This window comes from Falco biarmicus, chromosome 4, assembly GCF_023638135.1.
Source record: "Falco biarmicus isolate bFalBia1 chromosome 4, bFalBia1.pri, whole genome shotgun sequence".
NCBI lineage: Eukaryota > Metazoa > Chordata > Aves > Falconiformes > Falconidae > Falco > Falco biarmicus.
The window spans coordinates 28,451,413-28,469,382 of NC_079291.1; the positions used below are offsets into that span (position 1 = coordinate 28,451,413).

The 17,970-nt window shown below is 41.1% G+C and overlaps 1 protein-coding gene across 2 annotated transcripts in view; it reads right to left on the reverse strand.

Moving 5' to 3' along the window:
• The window catches only part of HECW1 (HECT, C2 and WW domain containing E3 ubiquitin protein ligase 1), a 258,174-nt gene that overhangs the window by 162,733 nt on the left and 77,471 nt on the right, over window positions 1-17,970 (reverse strand). For both annotated transcript variants that reach the window (XM_056337048.1, XM_056337049.1), the window contains one exon: window positions 11,498-11,822. In XM_056337048.1, the coding sequence (XP_056193023.1) occupies window positions 11,498-11,822 (325 nt within the window). The remainder of the gene's footprint in view (window positions 1-11,497; window positions 11,823-17,970) is intronic.

A 17,970-nucleotide genomic window follows, 5' to 3' on the forward strand; every position in this document is an offset into this window, starting at 1 on the left:
GCACATTGACAAAGAAAACTGTGCATGTGAAATACACTGCTGTTTAGTGCACTACATATATGTACATGTGTGTACATATATTCATCAACATTCCTGCCATACATGTGAATAGACAATATGGTATGTTAAAGATTATGTGCAAGGGAAAACCAATTTTATTTTGTATTTCTACTGAGAATCCCTATAACAAAGGAACTGACCTTAAAAACATGTTGCATCTTAGTTCCTGAAGGTAAATGGTGAAATGCTTCATTTCACCTCCACACAAAATGAAGAGCAGAGCTAATGCTGCTCCCTTTCATATATTTCAGCCAGCAGCTAATAGCTTTTGACATTTTTCCAATGAAGCATTGTAATGCATCTCCCTCCCTCTATTTTTGAAATGGGATTAACCTTTAAACCAGCTCTCTGCTTAGCTGGCAATCCACTGCGCAGCCTGGGTTTGGCCCTACTTGGCCAAAAAGCAAACTCTGCAATTGCTCTCAGATCTGTGGCTTCATTCCCCTGGATGGTAAACGGCTAACTCTAAAAAGTGTCAAATGAGGGACACTCGGGATGTGCTGCTCTTTGAACATCATCAGCTGGTGCTGGAGATGGGGCAGGCATCTAAGGGAGCCAGCAGATGTTGCTGTCTGCCAGCCCAGCTCTGGGGCACACAGGGGTGCCAGCTGCCTCTCACTGGTGAGAGGGAAGGCAGCTGCAGACCTGCAAAGCTGCGCTGGGACGGGAGCAGCAGCCAGACCTCCCGCATCTCACACAGTCCCTCGAGGAATCAGAGAAGTGATGCATGACCAGGCACGAGGCTGCCAGGGCCTGAGCAGGAGGCAGAGGGACCAAGGCATGCTAGAGGCAAACATTAGCAAGTGCTTTGGGAACCAGCAGCAATTCCGAGGGACTGCTTGTCCTTACAGAACCAAGGCTCCCAAGCACAGCCTTTAAACTGCTAAAAATATTCTGCGCTGTCACTTCCATGCTGAGTGATCCCAATATACTTCACAAGCACTACATGTAGAGAGATATACAGAACCATGGCCACCAAAGAAAGCTACCTTTCAGATGAAAGACAGTAACCAATTGACAAAAAGCATGCTGTTCTTCAGAGGAATTAGGGAAAATGCTGATAAAGGGCACCCCTGAAAAAGATCTGTAAAAAACGTAATGGAAACTTCAAGGACTGTCAGCAGCCTACACTAAACAGACAGGACCTCAGTATTTTGAAAGCTTGCCTGAAATTCCTGCAGAGAAGCAAACAGATAGTCAATACATCTTCCTCAGAAGGACCGATGGAGTTCAAATTACAAACAGCTGAGTAACCCTTTTGGTCAGTTTGGTTCTACTGAAGAGGTGAAAATGAAAAACCTACTCCCCTTTCTCAAACAATATTTTGCCAATATATATGATCAGCCTGTCCTTCCACATTCTCCAAGAATAACAACTAAAAAATTCAGAATAACCTGGGCTACCTTCAAGGAAACAAATAATTAACATAAGACAGGAACACAATGTCAGATAGGTGCCTGAACTTGGTACACTATTCTATTCTCTTATCCATCACTAATTTGATTTAGCACTACATATTACAACACTTGCTTTCTATAAACTTACTGGAATTATAGCATAAAAATAGAAACTGCATTTCACGTCTTGATCCCTTATGAATAAGAAATGCTCTACTCCTGAAATTACAGAAGGACTTACAGTCTTTAGCTGAACAAATTTGCTTTAGCTTGAAATTTAAAATTGCTTTTGGCCAATACGTATGGCTGACATATGAAGATAGTTAGCAAATGCTTTTAAGAAATTATTTTCTGTACAAAAAGGCCAAGCCCTGGTTGATCTGTTTTGCAGTTTGTATGGAAAGCTGCAGGAAAGGCACATTGTAAAGCATAAAATATTGACAAAATGGAATAATTTTGCAAGATAATACAAGAGTAAACCATGGATAAGCTTCCTATTTCTGGTATTTCTTCTCTTACCACCCAATTTATCACTTGAAGAAGAACACAAAGTGATGACAACAGCCTCTACAATTCACAAGTGCAGCTCATACTGAGCTCTATCAGGCCACGCCAATGTTTCCTTTTACAACCCTTTAGCATTGCAAAACCCAGCCTTTGGAAACCATGCTTCCAAAAAGTTGTACAATACAAGTGGTAATCATTCTGCAGGAGCGGAGCTATTACTGAGAAATACATGCAGAAGGTGCAGGTACCAATTTCTTATTTACAAAGATACCACAGTAAAAAAAAAAAAAAGTCACAAATAAAGGCTATCATTATAGGAGTCAATAGGAACATTTCCACTGACTTCAGCAGCTACAGATCCAGCTGTAATACGGATCGAAACTTCACTGTTAATTCATTTGCCAATTTCTGCTGCAGACAACAAATATAGTGCAATTTACAGATAGCATCCTTCCTTCTATAGCTTCCTAAGAAGAAGGGTTCTGGAAAACAAGGGCCTATTGCTTCATTGGTGCTGGAAGCTCAGTCCTTGATCTAAGTGCTACGCATGTACTTTGTTTCAAGCACATGAATAGTTCCATTTTAATTCCACAAAAATTAACCCTCTAATCAGTTAAAGAAAAGTAAATTGGGAGAGAGAAATGCGAACAGTGAGTGGAGAACAGCAGTGAGAGGATGACATGGCAAGAGAAAGACCAAAGGAAATCACAGAGATAAAAGAGCATAAACTATATTAAAATAGGGATAGAGTTGGCAAAGTTGCAACAAATCTTGGGTCACTGGGGGCAGAAGATGCTGTCCTAGGTAAAACTCCTCCAGGCACATGGAAAGGCAGGCATGGTGGGTTTAAAACCTTAACCACCTAGTCTGAAGCAGAATGAATTACACCTAAAACCCAAAGGAAACCTGTCTTCCAGAATCAAGAAGTTACAACTTTCAGCAAAACACATTTACCTTTGAACATCTAGCTTACTTTCAGCGCTATATATGATGTTATCCTTCATCACTTCAGCAGCCTCTAAATTACTGCTAGGAGATGTCATTCTGATGTTTCATAACACTGATGCCAATTAAAAAAAACAAACAAGGCTGCTAATTACAGAGACCGTATTAGATCTTGGGGCTGATCTGTCTACAGGTTTTCAGAAGGCTCTGGATGAACTGTGCATCCTGTCCTTCCCCACTGTCCTGTCCACGGAGCTGACCGCAATGAGAGGCTGAGCTGTCACTTGAGGGACTTCCCTCTCCTTCCCTGCAACAGTGGAGCCTCTGGCTAAAAGCAGAGCTGATGGCAATGGGCGCTATTCTTCCATGGTATCCTTGAGGTGTTTGGGATCTGTGCTCCAGCACAACCCATCACTCATCTATTTCTTCCCAGTAACCACAAATCTGCTGAAAGACAGAAAGAATGAGGAAAGAAAGAGCTGAGCTAGGGCTTGGCAGTAACAGCTTATAGGGGCTAAAAAACCCACAGTAGAATTTAGGTTGTGGAGGGATGGGCATCTACCTAGCAATACTGGTGTCACTTGGTACTTACACACTTAAAAGCGTGATAGTATTCACATAGGTCTCATTGCTACTTTGGCTATGCCTGTCCCAGCTACAGATTTCTGCACTTCCAGATTTATTTTCACCCCTGCAGCAGATGGACCACATCTGGGGTTTAGTACAGCAACAGCTATACTTCAGCTATGCAGTGCACAATACTTCTCCGCAATTAATGACATCCAGCTTGCACACAGAACTGAAGATGAGAGGGAGGAATCCAAATGAAGATGATCACGACTGCCTCAACACACACTGAAAAACTGAATATAGGCAATATGTGGTGAGGTACAACATGGAAGACTTTTGTTTGCTTGGTTTTAATATAACAACAGTTCCAAAGTTCTTGTAGCCAGTGGAAGCCTCCCCATTAATTACGGTGCAATTTTGAAAATGAGGATTAGGAGAAAACAGTGCACCCAAGAATTTGCTAGAAGATATTAAGATAAGAGATGCTGCAGGCCCAAGGCAGTATCAAGACATGATATAAAGGGACACAGACAAACCTGAAATGTGAACAAGGATGACATTTGTCCAGGTTAACAATGTTCATTAAATAGGGGGGAAATAATACACAGTATTTGAAAAATGGGCTTACAGAAATGTTGAAAGATGTTAACAGACAGCAAATTAGACAGGTGTTTGTGATGTGATACAGCAGCAAAAAAAACCCCACCAACCCAAACAACCCAGATGTGTGCACTGAAGCACCACAGTGCAAAGAATCTCTTGAGAATCTGGGGGTGATTTTATCTGAAAAATGGTATTCAATTATAAGCCTATTATAAAGTAGATCTTCACTGAAGAAGAAATGTCTTTCAGGCTGGAGAGATCAATGGATGAGAAAGATTACAAAAGCTAAAGGCATACACAGTCATTACAGTAGTTGGGAAGGGCAGCATAGGAATATTCAAATGTTATGAACAGCGTGCTTTAAGTGTTACAAACAGTAAGGAGTGGGAATGATTTAGTTTGGTTGAGAAAATTAAGAGAAGAAAAACATATGCTGAACTTTCAAAATCCACATGGCTAGCCTGACAACGTCTACAGAACAAATCTTTCTGCTTTAAGCCTTATACTGTCAAGAATTTTATGTTTCTGCTGTCCACTGCTTGTGCTGTGATTGATTCTACCCAATGGTCTGAATGTGCTACATGGATTGTGTTTATTTTGCAGGACTGAGGCCAAAACTTGGCTTCTGGTGCTCCAATATCCCCCCCCCCCCCGACTGATTTCTTCAGGCACGCTTTAGTGGGTGATCATCACTGGCTTCATTATCAGTCTGGGCTATACATAGCAATATGGGCACTCCTTGCACAGCACAGAGGCAGTTTTATGCACAGGCATAAGGACCCTGGAAATCACTGAGAAGGCATGAGGCTCCTGTACTCCTTGTCTGCATCATTTCCCTTTCCTGATATTCAGGATGACAGCTGAAGTGGAAAACTCTTTTCCACCCATTCACCTAGAAAGAGGTTCGCAATACCATTGCTGTTATTTTATGGAGAAATACTAAACGAAAATTGGAATCTTTTAGCACACAGTAAACACCTCCACCACATATTAAAGATATTTAAGGAAAAGAGCGTGCAACCAACAGGCTTCTTTACCATGACTTCTTTTGGTAGTCCTTCTTATAGGACCATAAAGCACACCACCACTACACTAACCCCTCTACAGAAGCTTTTTGGTGCACTGCTACTAACAAAATTACCACCACACAAATGACAGAGGTGAACCTTGGAAGCACTGAAAGGGAGAAATAGGTCAGAAGCCATATGTGTTGGGATTATTCAGAGATCGCTGCGTTTAAGCGTTGACTGTATCTACTTGTAAAGGCGTGAAACACAGGCAAAAGCTCATGGTATCGTGTCACACTTGGTGGGTCTGAAAATGGCGTATCTTAGTTTCATCTGGCTGAAGTGGTCCACCAGGTACAGAACTGGGAATGGCAAAAAGTGACTCAGCCTGATAAAGTGAAGTCCCTGTCACTGGATCCAAGCGCAGCCAGGTGAAGGGAAGCCAGGTTGGAACAAAGTACTGATATCGCTGCACTAATATATCTGCCAAGGCCTACGATACCTAATACCCTCTCTGTTCAGCATTGGTGCAGGCTTTCTATTGGTGTTTTTTAATGACAGGTTTGCTCCTCTGACACTTTTTGTTCCTGAAATAAATAATGCTGTGCTTTGAGAAAATTGTCTGGCCAACGGGCAACTCTGCTAGTGTTTTACAGAGAAAGCAGAATTGCAGGTGTCCAACAAAACTTAACCTGCTGAGGTGATCACAACCAGCCATGGTCACCATGCCCAGCCTAGCGAGAGACCCAACTCCAAGATGACCTACTGAGGAGAAGCCTTAAAGATCACAGTGAGGTTCTTTTCCAAAGGCCATAAAATGACTGGGAAGATGGGTAACCCCAGGATCCCACAAATCCAAACATCAACAAAATTCACTCCAAGCAGGCACACTGTGAGGAGTTTTGTTTTACAGATGCCTAAATCTGAAGCCAAGAGGTGAAGCAATCATCCAAACACACAGGGCAAGCCTAACTCAGGGATTAAATCTAATGTGAGGACCTGCAACTCCTAGCCTTATGCATGTTACTGCTTCTAACGTTTCCATCTCTGCTGGCAACATGTGACAGTTTCTGCTTGTACACATTGGATGTTTGGTAAATTAGTTGTACAAACAAGTTCTGATCCAAGCAGATCTTCCCACTTGCTTCAATGGACAATACAGCAACACAAGGCCCTCTAAGCCTAAAATCAACCTGTAAAGTTTAAACAAATGTTTAAATGCCTATTAACCAATAGCTTTAAAAATTAGATCTGTCAGATCATGGTGAAATACCTTTTTGGGAGAGAAGTAACATCAAAGGCTGAAACAGAGGAGGAAAACATACTACTTTAAAGCTAAACTTCAGTCACTAATAACATCAAGACATTCCTTCTTATATAAATTTGAGAAGAACTACTTTGCCATCAAGAATTGTACTGTCAAAACACAGTACATGAAATCTGACATGTACCTAGGCTGCTGAGAGCCTAAGATTGGTGTATGAAGAAAGCTTTAATAAATAGCCTTTAATAATGTTTTGCTTTCCCATAAGGAAATGCTGGGGTGGGGGGAAGTCTACTGCATATGGGTAAGAAGAGTATTAACGTTAGCCCTGATAAATTCCCGACATCAGAGTGCACAGACACAGACACTGGAGCAAAGAATTCTTTCAAAAGCCTGGTTCAAACATTTCTCATTAGCTACTCTACCTCAGATATGGAGATGATGACAGAAATGAAATCTAGTAGCAGCTAAAATGCTACTACAGTAATGATAGCTCTTTATCTACAGGCAGCCACCAGCAGCCCATATTAATTTTTCTAAGAGGCTTCATACTGTAGCAAATAGCAATAGAAAATCAGATAACAGAAAGAGAACACTTTGTACTGCAAGTATTCAATCTGTCTCACAGCAGCCACTAAATGAGTTCTCAAAAACAAAACAAAAAAAAAAACCCAAACAAACAAAAGTAGCACAAACATGCTATCTTCATTATCCATAACTCTGTTTTGGTTTCACTTTTTTTTCCCATGTACATTTCTTTCACACACAGGTTTTCTGCAGAGAAAACTCAAATTCCAGAGACATCTAAATAGCTGTGATATTTAAACTGGAGATGTGTTATGTTTTAATTTCTCAGAGAACTCTTTTTGAGTGTTTACGTATATTTTTGATTGTGGACATGCTTCTGAAAGACTGATGATATTCATAATACTAACATTCTCTTGAGGGAAGGGAAATGCATATCTCAGGTAAGTTGTTATAGAATTTATAGGTTCCTCTGAATAGCTCAGAGCTGATGCATAGTATATACCAAAAAGTTAGGACACCTCTAGAGATCAAGCTTAGCAGGAGTGAAATCTAATTCCTACCCCGGAAGGCACAATACATCTTGAACACCCAGAAAGTCTTGTTCTCCCAATTCCCACATTTTTTGTCTGTGCTTACCACAACTAATCTTAAAACACACTGAAGTAATAAAGTCTATATTTTAACAGATATTTTAACAGATATTAACTGTTATAATATATAACTATATTCTCCCTTCAACGAAGGAGTTTTTCTATGGCCCTTCAACAGGGTCACGTAGGTGTGTACGGATGCTTTCATGCAGCTACAGGGTGGATATAGTCAATACTATTTTTTTTTTGCCATGAGACACATGACAACCTTTTTTTTACAGTTTTACAAGAGATTGACTGGCTGCTTAGTCCATTTCCTGAGACCATGAGGAAAAGTTAACTGTAACAAATTCTAAATTCAGCTTTTACCTGCTTCTGCAAAGACTCTTTCCCAGTTGGCCATCCTCAGGAATGTGCACAAGAACTGAAGAGGAGAAAACCAGGTATAAAATAAAAGGAGCTGTGGGTGCCTTGCATGAGGAGCAAACAGCCAGAATTTCCATGCAGGGAAGACTCCCTTAAGTCTTCTTTTAGTCTATCTAAAATTTGAATAGTGCCCCAAAATGCTCCATGGTATTAAAACATATGAGATACATGCTTTTTGCTCTTTTTCTTTTGGAAGCCTTTTATATCATCTGTATTTTCCCAGACTTGTAACATCTTTGTTCGGAAGCCTGCAGTTTATTGGGTATCATCAAAATTTTAGTGACGGTAGTGGTGGTGAGAACAGACTAAATTTAATGCACGTGAGAACAGACTAAATTTAATGCACTTCAAAACCAAGACTCGTATAAAATTATTTGGAGATATTTTCTAGAACTCTACAATGGCAATGATTAAACTTTTCTAAGGTGAGAGCTGCCTTCTGTTCTTCTTTTTAACAAAAGTCCCAGGATACCCAGGATCTCCCACACAACAAATAACAAATACCAACTCTAATGTTTCCACACCAAGTTTTAAAGAAAATCCACAACACACTGCCTAATACCTCAAGGATGCAAATAATTTCTCATCCTTCTCATGACTCACCACAATATTACATAATATTATGTTCAAATCTTGAATTTCACCAACCCGAACAATCATGAAAAGTATTGGGCTGTATCCACAAGTTTGAGACGAACACTAGAGTGACCGGCAGCAATGCGATAGTTAACAGTTTTGCCATGCAAGTGTTACTAACAGGCTTCAACACTAATCCTCTATTGAGCAGACTGGGAAAAGCTCATAGCTTCTTTGGTTCTCTTGTTCCAGTCTGGCTGCTAATTCAAAACATAGTCCTATAACAGTTTACATTATGAAGGTCATACCCACAAGGTCAAGAACATACCCTCTCTAAACAGGAGTGCGGGCTCATAAAATCTATGGAAATGCACGCACAAGTCTAAGCCATTATGGATGTCCGGATCTCCCACCCCTGCGGACTGGTGAATAGCGGGTGCATCAGTGTTTCGCTTCAGGTCAGAAGCATGCTTTTGTAAGGACCCTGCCAATTGTCCCCACCAGACTTGTGTGGTGATCTTCAGGCACACAAACTCAGTTCTGTCCTGGTGAAGCTCAAGTGAAAGATGCACTATGGCAACTCAAGGGCATTTGGCCTGCCAGAGTGAGACTGTTCTAAAGCAAGCCACTGACATGCATTCCGCAGATCCCTGCTTCTACACACCCATTCCTACCGGTTCCCCCTACTTTTTTAATGTGAATATAGCCATAGTGCCAGTTACCTTCCTAGATTCCAAGTGTTTTCCACACCAAACCTAAACTCAAGTGATCTTCACAGTCTCCCATGTTCTTTCTTTAAGGGAACCTAAACACCAAAGCTCACCTTACATTGGGTTTTGGGAGGGAAGGAGTGGGAAGAGGGGAAGGAAAGCGAAAAAAGGAATGAGGGGTGCTTCTGCCTGCTATTTCCTCACTTATTTACACTGGGAACCTGAGAGGCTGCAGACAAAACACCTTCAAAGACACCAAGGATCAACTGTTGTTTTCTTGGGGACTGGGCACACTATTCATTATCCATTTGGCAGCAGTATTCCTTGGAACAAGCCACTGACTATTGCCATTAACACCAGGCATTCAACCAGCAGCGGCAAGGATACACTTCATGATTTGCACTTCTAATTTACTGGAGTGTCTGGAGCAACATCCTGGTTGATACAGTAAACTAAGCAGGAGTAGCAGATCTCTTTTGTCCAGTTAAACTTCTATGTACTCAATTCACCCATAAAAAAAAAAAAAAATTAAGACTGTTTTTGCAGCCCTCGATACCACGCCTGAGCCATGAAACCTGACTGAGCAAGTTCATTCAACGTGAAACAGCTCTATGCACTTTCTATTGACTCCAAACCACCAGAAGGTATGCTTTGCCTCTTTTTATTGAAGCAATACAGTCCTTCATGAGTCACCTACACTGCTGCAGAATAGGCTTAGAGTATTTCTTAGTGCCTAGCACTGGAGGCTGCTGTGTCTTTTCATCTGTCCCAGTGAAATACTCAACTGTGAACTTAAATGTAAACACACGTAATTCTGTTAAAGACCAACAAAGCAGACTGCTTTCAGAGTATCTGTTTTAAATCTAGTCTGTTTTCTTCCTAAAAAGATTTTAAATTTCAGAAGCCTTTTTATTTTCAAAGCAGGGTATTTTATGAGGTTACTCACAGGAACAAGTTAACGCAGCCCAGCTTACTGTAACCCCCACTCCTTTCTCCCAACGTCCTAAATAGCCACCCTCATGTTCCCCTTCCCCCAGTCTCTCCAATACCCTGAATTCATTTTCCAGGGCCTAATGCCATGCTCCCAGGGTTCCTCTACATGCTCAGACCTCTCATCCAGTACCTTCTCCCATCCCTTATGCTGCCAAGATCTGCGCTCCCAATATCCTGAGCATGTGATGCCAAGCCTTCCAGTTTTATTCACTGAAGCACGTAAGTAACACCATAGCTCCCTACAGTGCCCCCTGTGATTGTTCCAAAGGCCCAACAACATCATATGCTTTACTTGATTTTGGTTTGCTATCTGGGCAAGATGAAACAGTGCTACTGGAGCTAAAATGCCTGCTTAGTGCTAGGTACACTAACAGGTTAAGAGCCGCATTTTACCAGTATTTCTCTTTGTAGGGGCATGAATTTGAGTCTCTCTCCTTTACCAAGTCTCTGGTTTTCAGAACTTTACATTTTTAAGACCTCTAATCCATAGGGGACTGTGTCTGACATTGATTCACCATGTTCAAAGCTTACCAGAGGGCAAAGAGTTAACACAGACTTCAGTCCAGGCAGCAGAACTATTTTGAAAAGAACGAAACCAGGCTCAAAAAATGTTAATTTTATACTGAAATGAAGCAATCAGGTATAAGTGGGTTGAAACCTTTTCTTATTACTCTGTGTGGGGCTGGATTTACTAGATAGAGATGCCAAAAATATGCTCATGTACATGCCTGAATACAACTTCCAACACACTCAAAAAACCCAAAAAACCAACCACCACCCCACCCCCCCCCAAAAAAAAAAAACAAACCACAAAACAAACCAAGCAAACCAAACTTTCTGGGACAACTCCAGACTGCCTCAGTCTATAATTATTGTTCATATCAAAATATCCTTTGGCCATACAGAAAAAGGCATTCTGTTTCATGTGTTTTTTAAATGACTGATATTCTTGACTTGTAAAACCTCTCATCTGTCACAGATTATTCAAAGACTCATAAGAGGAAACCCTGAAAATATTATGCTGTCTTTATACAGAGATATTTTCCCAAAATCCAAATAGCTTTAAAATGTAAATATCTTGAAATCGCAAGAAGCTGTCAACAGAAAGCCTTCTCCTTTTCTGCTGAAGAAAAAGCAAGTGTCAGGACTGCAACCAGCAATTCAGGAGCAGGAAAAATCTTGTAATATCTAAACCCACTTAAAGACTGCACACAATGGAACCGTACCAGCTCACTATTACCGTTATCCTATTCTACTCTAATGCTTACAGCTTAAAAAAAGGAGCAAGAAACCCAAAGGGGAAGGGGTAAAGGGGACTCACCTATGAGATACATGCCGATCCAGTCCCCCGCATCCACTTCCTCCTTTATATCCCAGTATATCACTAGGTCCTGCGAATGCCCGATGGAGTAGTAGGAGCTGCTGACCATCAGGGTAGACCGGCTGTCTGAAGTGACAAGGTCCGTGTCACTGGTAGACCTAGGAATGGTGACCGTCTCATGGGAATTGTTCCTAATATCCATGTTATGGAACTGGTCAGGGTTATAGCTGTATCTGAGAGGCTCTTTGCACCGGCGCCGATTTTGTGAGTTCCTAGATGGAGATGCCATGGCTGCCAGGCCCAGGAACCTGTTTTGGTACAGATTCTGTGAAGAAAAAGAAGAAAGGATAGTATTTACAGTATTATTTATTTTTCAGTGATGTCAACGATCAGGAAAAGCAGCGTATCATAATGAGAAAGTAGCACATCTTTTTCCATTTGGCATCACAAAAAGGGCATGAGAAGGTGTAGCAGAAAAACCAGCGCTAACCAGTCCATAACTCTTACCATGAAAACAAGTGTAAGAACAAGCCTTGCACCACCAAGCTCAGCCACAACTGGCAGTGTGTGAGGAAATAGTAATAGCTGGGTTCCTCCACGTTAATGCATGCACTCAGGCACGAACCTCACAACTACCAAACTGCTAGAGAGCCATTATCTCTTAACATCAGGAGATAGTCTTCCTACTTCTGACACCTGGAGTTAAGTCTTCTCCCCAGTAATCCTTGTTGCATTTGCAGAGGAATCTTTCTTAAAGCACAGTTGCCCCAGAGACCATATACCATCTGGAGAGACTGATTAGCAATGAGTAAGAGCTCTTCCTCCCTGCCGGAGATCTGAAGACTGAGAGTCACGAAAATGGAGTTATCCCTGTTACCAAAATAGAGACATCTTCACCCAAGTGTAAATACACACTAAGCATTGCTGTGTTTCTCAGTACGGCTGATAGCTTCCCATGCTACTGCTCTGCTCCATTTTTTGTAGTAGACTGGAGACACTATGCACACCTGCTCTGCTCTGGTAGGAATCTGGGAATGCACTGGACATTTAATGGCGATCAAGAAAGTTACTGCAGAGTAGTTATCGCCCCAGCAGCTGAAAAATAAATTTCAACCTATCCTCTTTCCTCAAGACAAGTGGAGTGACTTGTACGAAACACACCATGATGCGTTAAGAGCTCTCGTGAGTTAGCAGGTGAAGACTGCTTAAGTTACGACTAGGTTAAATTTTGATGCGAAGACAAGTTTTGATACTGTTCAAAATACTGTTTATTCTTTACTTCTGTGCTGTTTGTTTTTTCCATTTTCCTTCCCAGCTTTCCCTATTCTCTCCCTGCAGCTCTGCTATTTCAATCACTCAGCTTTTCATTATTCATTAGCCTTCCATTATCTGTCTGTTGCCAACCATGCTGTCAAGTCAGTTAGATATAAAACCAGACAGCTTTCCAGTACGCTATGAAATGCTTTTCACATGATCAGAAATCAAATCATCCTTTTGAACTCAAACAAATTAAGCGGAAGAAAAATCATAGCTCCTTTGTCCAGCCAAGCAGTTATTTAACCCTGGCTTTATTAAGGCTATGGTAGCACAGAAGAACAGTAAGCCCTGAAAAACTAAAATCTTCTTTTGGCTAATACCAATTTTTGTGGAATAATCAAGAGACGTGTTATTGTGCCTTAGGATCCTGTTTTACAAAAACTATACAGAAAACAGAAAATTCAAGTGGCACATTTGTACCCCCAGAATATGCTGTCACTTTGCAAACCCTGCCCTACAACGCTCACAATCCATTGACCCAAATCCTCACTTACTGCATTAAATAGGGTTTATAAGCAAAAATATCTTCAGCAGGAATGCACACCTTATAGTAAGTGCAGGCAAGATTGAAGCTAATAATGCAAAAGGTTACACTAGAGATACCAAATAGAAGGAGGAAGGAAGCTTGTGGGGGAACGAAGTGCATGGTATTGCATTTGCTATGCATCTAATTATGGTTTTGCTGCTTCTTTTCTTTTTTCTTTAACAGTTACATTTATTCACTGTTTGAAAAGAGCTCGCTTCATAGTCATTACACTATTTCCTGTAAATGGAAAATGCATCTTTTTATATCAAAAAAACGCCTTTCCCATGCTCTGAACATTTTCTAATCTGGGAAGCACTCGTGGACACGCACAACTACCACGCTCTAGTCGGTAATTTAAAATCCATGGGCGTTTCTGTCACTATAGGGAAGAAGGCATCTGCTGTTACAATGGTACCCAAGACAACTACTGTTGGTTTTATAATGGCGAGATAGCAACGAAGAACTTCAAGCCCACTCCTCTGTATTGGTCCATATCATTAACACAGGCTCCTTTGTTCATAGCATGCTACCCAAAGGCTACTTCAGTTCAAAGGCAGAAATTTTTATTTCTGGTGACAAATTACTCCAGGGAGTAGTGGTTCTGCAGATACGTTCATTTTTGAATGTTAATGAATGTAGAGTATTAATTAACTGCATAATTTCAAATTAAATTAAACTTATACATTTGATTTTTCCAGCTTCAGCGTGACTTTCAGCAGTTTTAATGAAAATGGTAAATCCATCATTATGTTCTAATTCTGTAAGTTCCCGTTATCCTGTATGTCGATGCCAGTAGAACAAATGGAATAATCTGAAAGCAACCCAGAAGACCACATTCTCCAGAAATCTGAGCCTCTCTTACTTCCAGCATCGATTCTACATAAATACATTAGTCTGCAAAAAAAGACAATCCCCAAATGGAAAAAATCCCAAACAAATGGGGCAATAGTCACACATCATTATCTGGATTAAATAATGGTATCAAAATACAAGCATGGCTGTACGAATAAGCAGAAAAGAGGTTAGGAAAATTAGTTACTTGGTATCTTATTACCAGCTTTGCATGTTTTCCATGCAGCTATCTAAAGCATGCTCACAGACCCCAAGCCCTGGTGACAGAGTCCCAGACATAATGAGACAGCTTAAAAAAACCTGCAGACATCTTCTCAATGTCTTCTGGAAGCAAACTGATCCATCACAGATACCTAGCGCGCATATATATATATATATTTAAAAATAACCCTTTTTTAGGGGCTTGAGATTGACATTTATTCTCTGTATCCCTTTGCAGAGGTGTGTACAGTATACACGCTATGCTATACTCTCACTTCTAATATACACTGTAAATATATTATAAAGTGAGAACAACAAACGGTCAAATATTGACCCAACAGCACAACAGATCAGTTGTCAACAGAAACAAATCCCTCTTCATTTCTGGCTCAAAACTGGCACTCCATACCTGCTTCTACAGCCAGTCTTTCCAGGCGTGTTTCCACCCATCGACTCTTTGTACCAAACCACCCCCAGACTTCCCTTTCCTACCACGCCCCTCACTGCCTGTATGATGGTTAGCAGTGAGGAGAGCCTTTGCTGATCAAGGTGTCTATGCATGTAACAGGAAAGATGGTTTTCTCTTCGCACCTTTTAAGCCTCTTGTCTCCAATTATCAGATTCGGTCGTAAAAGGGACACACTTAAGTACATCACACATATGATTTTTTCCAACATGTGAGCTCAAGTTTGTCCTGAGCTGAGGGTGCCAATACTGCTGCACTGCTTAGCTACTTCCTATGTCTGAAATTGACTAAGAGGACCAGAGGAATGAGGTGACAAGGATGTACGATATTGCTGTTTTATCAGAGACATCCAGTTTCTTTAGTTTTCAACACCTGAAGCAGCAGATATAAAGATCTTTCCCTTTACATTCCTCATTTAGACATACATAATATGTAATACAACATACGTAAGTACTTTTCCGTTTACTGTATAGAAGACAACTTTTAAATTAATTTCTTGTCAAGAAATGGAAATAGCACTACTGGTGGAAAATGCATAGGTTTTCTACTGTTATCAGCTACTCTAGCATAAATAAGCATTTACTCCAATAAATTTAGTTTGCTTGTGTTTTGGGTTTGGGTTTATATATATATATCTCAAAAATAGTCCTTCTGCATTCAGATAGCTATGGCAACAAGTATTTAGATATAAAATATTAACACACTGACCAACACTAGCCAAAGGGACATTGCTCCCCTCTCACTGGCACTCCCTCTGCTTTTCATAAAGTTCTGGAAAGCTTTGTCTATAAAGATCAACCAGCCACATGAAAGTCCTCAAAATGAGAGTTTTGGAGGATTAACTATGAGCAACACCTGCCTCATTTCTGGCACTTAGTCCATCTAATGAAAACAAACAAAATTTATTTAGGGTATTTGCCCCTGCCCCCCCATCCCACGTATAAATGCAACTGCAATCCCTAACAAGGAGAAGTAGGAAGGAGCAGCCAAAACAAAATGACAGATGATTTATCCGATTGTAAAGAAAACTGATCTCAAAAATGTACTCACAGAAAACCTGTGATCAGTAAATATCAAGAAAAAAAATCGCTCACAGATTTTCTTCCCATGTTCTCTCCCTTTCACATTCACAACTCTCTCCTTGCCCAATTGCTGTTCAGCAGTGGGACAGCAGAGAACTGCTGTCATCAATGCCTTTTCTTTTACCACCTGAGAAAACTGCACCACCTCCCTCGCAGAGACAAGAAGAATCCTCTGGCTGGAAGGGCTTCACACCATTATTGCTGGCTAAATTTCACCAAAGAATTCAGAGCTGCCATGCAGCGACTTCCCCTAGAGAGCTGTAGGGCTTAATATTAGGGTTGGTTTTTGTTTTTTTTCTTTTTTTGGCAGGGTAGGTGGTGGTGGTGGTGGAATTAGCGGGATTATTTTAAATCATGCCAATTGTGATCTAAAGTACGTGATACTTTAGCAATAATGAGATACACCTCAGGCTAAGTATCTGCAAGGATCCAGCTCAGTTCTCTGTTCAGACAATTAAGAGCTGTCTTTCAGATACTTGGACTGACACCAGTTACTTCCCATCACTGCTTTGTCAGAGATGTATTTCTGCAGGTCAGGATGGAAGTGTGATGGACTTTTACTGTCCATACCAAAGATACTAAATAACTAAAATACAACCCATCACTGGAGGACTGGCAGGTGAAGAAATTAAAGGGAACAAGGTGACAATATCAGCCAGCATGACAGTGGGTTCCAAGTAAGACACATGTAGTCATTCAGATGTCAGCAAGCATCATCACAACCAGAATTTCACGGGCAAGTACTGAGAAAGATAGTGAGACAGCTTTGTATGACGGGAGGCTTGGGACACAGCACATTTATCCATCTGAAAATTTACTAGGCCAGTAGTCAAGTATGATATCACAGGCAAATCAGATGTGGAGTCAGTCTCTTGGTTGCTCCACCAGAGATGAAAGTTCTCCTGATAAGCTTTTAGCCTTCATTTGCAAGGCTTATGTGTTTTGTAAAAGATATATAATAAGGAGCCAAGACAGATTAAAAAAAAATATAATTAAAAAAATTAGGCTAGCCTAGTGAAAGTGGTAAGTTAGGACAGCAAAAGTCTTCTGACCAGCTTTCAGGAAAGTAGTATCATGTGCATCAACAATGATACTGTACCAACAGAAATATAAGGTAGTAGCAGCCTGTATGGAAGATTTAATTAGCTGGGTGAGACACAATATCAGAAGATCTTAAAAACTTACATCACAGCCCAGGTGTGAACACCCAGAGCAAAATCCTGAGGCTGGGCCAGAAAGACGAGCAAGAAAGCAACAGTGCCCAAGTCATCGGAAAGTGATGTGATGGGACTCAGCAAGCCACAGCTTTGAGGCAGACCTTTAATTTGAAGGTGAGCCTACTAAACAGGCTTTCAGTATGTAGAACTATTTTATTAGAGCATAAATAAGGATCAGGTAAGTTCTGAAAGACAGGAAACTCAGGTCTATTAGTTGGAAGAGTAAAGAAGCTGGGTGAAAGCAAAAAAGGTATGAGAATGAATCTCACTGCTGCTTCACACAGAGCAGGACTTTCCCCTCCAGCCCTGCTCTCAGCCCAGCTATATGAAATACTTCCCCCAAACCAATGCTCCTGCTTTTCATAGCCCTAAAAGACTTGATGTAGGATCTGTTCCCTGTTCTTCCCAGCAACCTTTGCATCTTTACTCCCACTGCAGGCCTACTGCCCTCCATCTCCCCATCTGCTGCCCCCATCCATAGCCCAAAGGGTCCCCTCCTAGCCACCACCACCCAGCACCTTTCAGGGAAGGTACACTGTCCCTCTGTCAAACTCTCAGCCATGAAAATGTAAATAAACAAGATGGATTTCCTCCTTTTGGCTAGGGACAGTCCTCTTAACACAGCATGTGGTACCTGCACAGCAATTCGGCAGTTGCATTCTCCATCACTCTGGGCGCAGCACAATTGACTATATAAAATGCAAGGCAATGCAGAGGTAAGAAGAAATACAGTACAAAAGTAAACTGTAATCGAGCTGACAGTTTCAGCTGTTGTAACTGCCTCCCATCAACCTGCTCCCACCTATCACAGC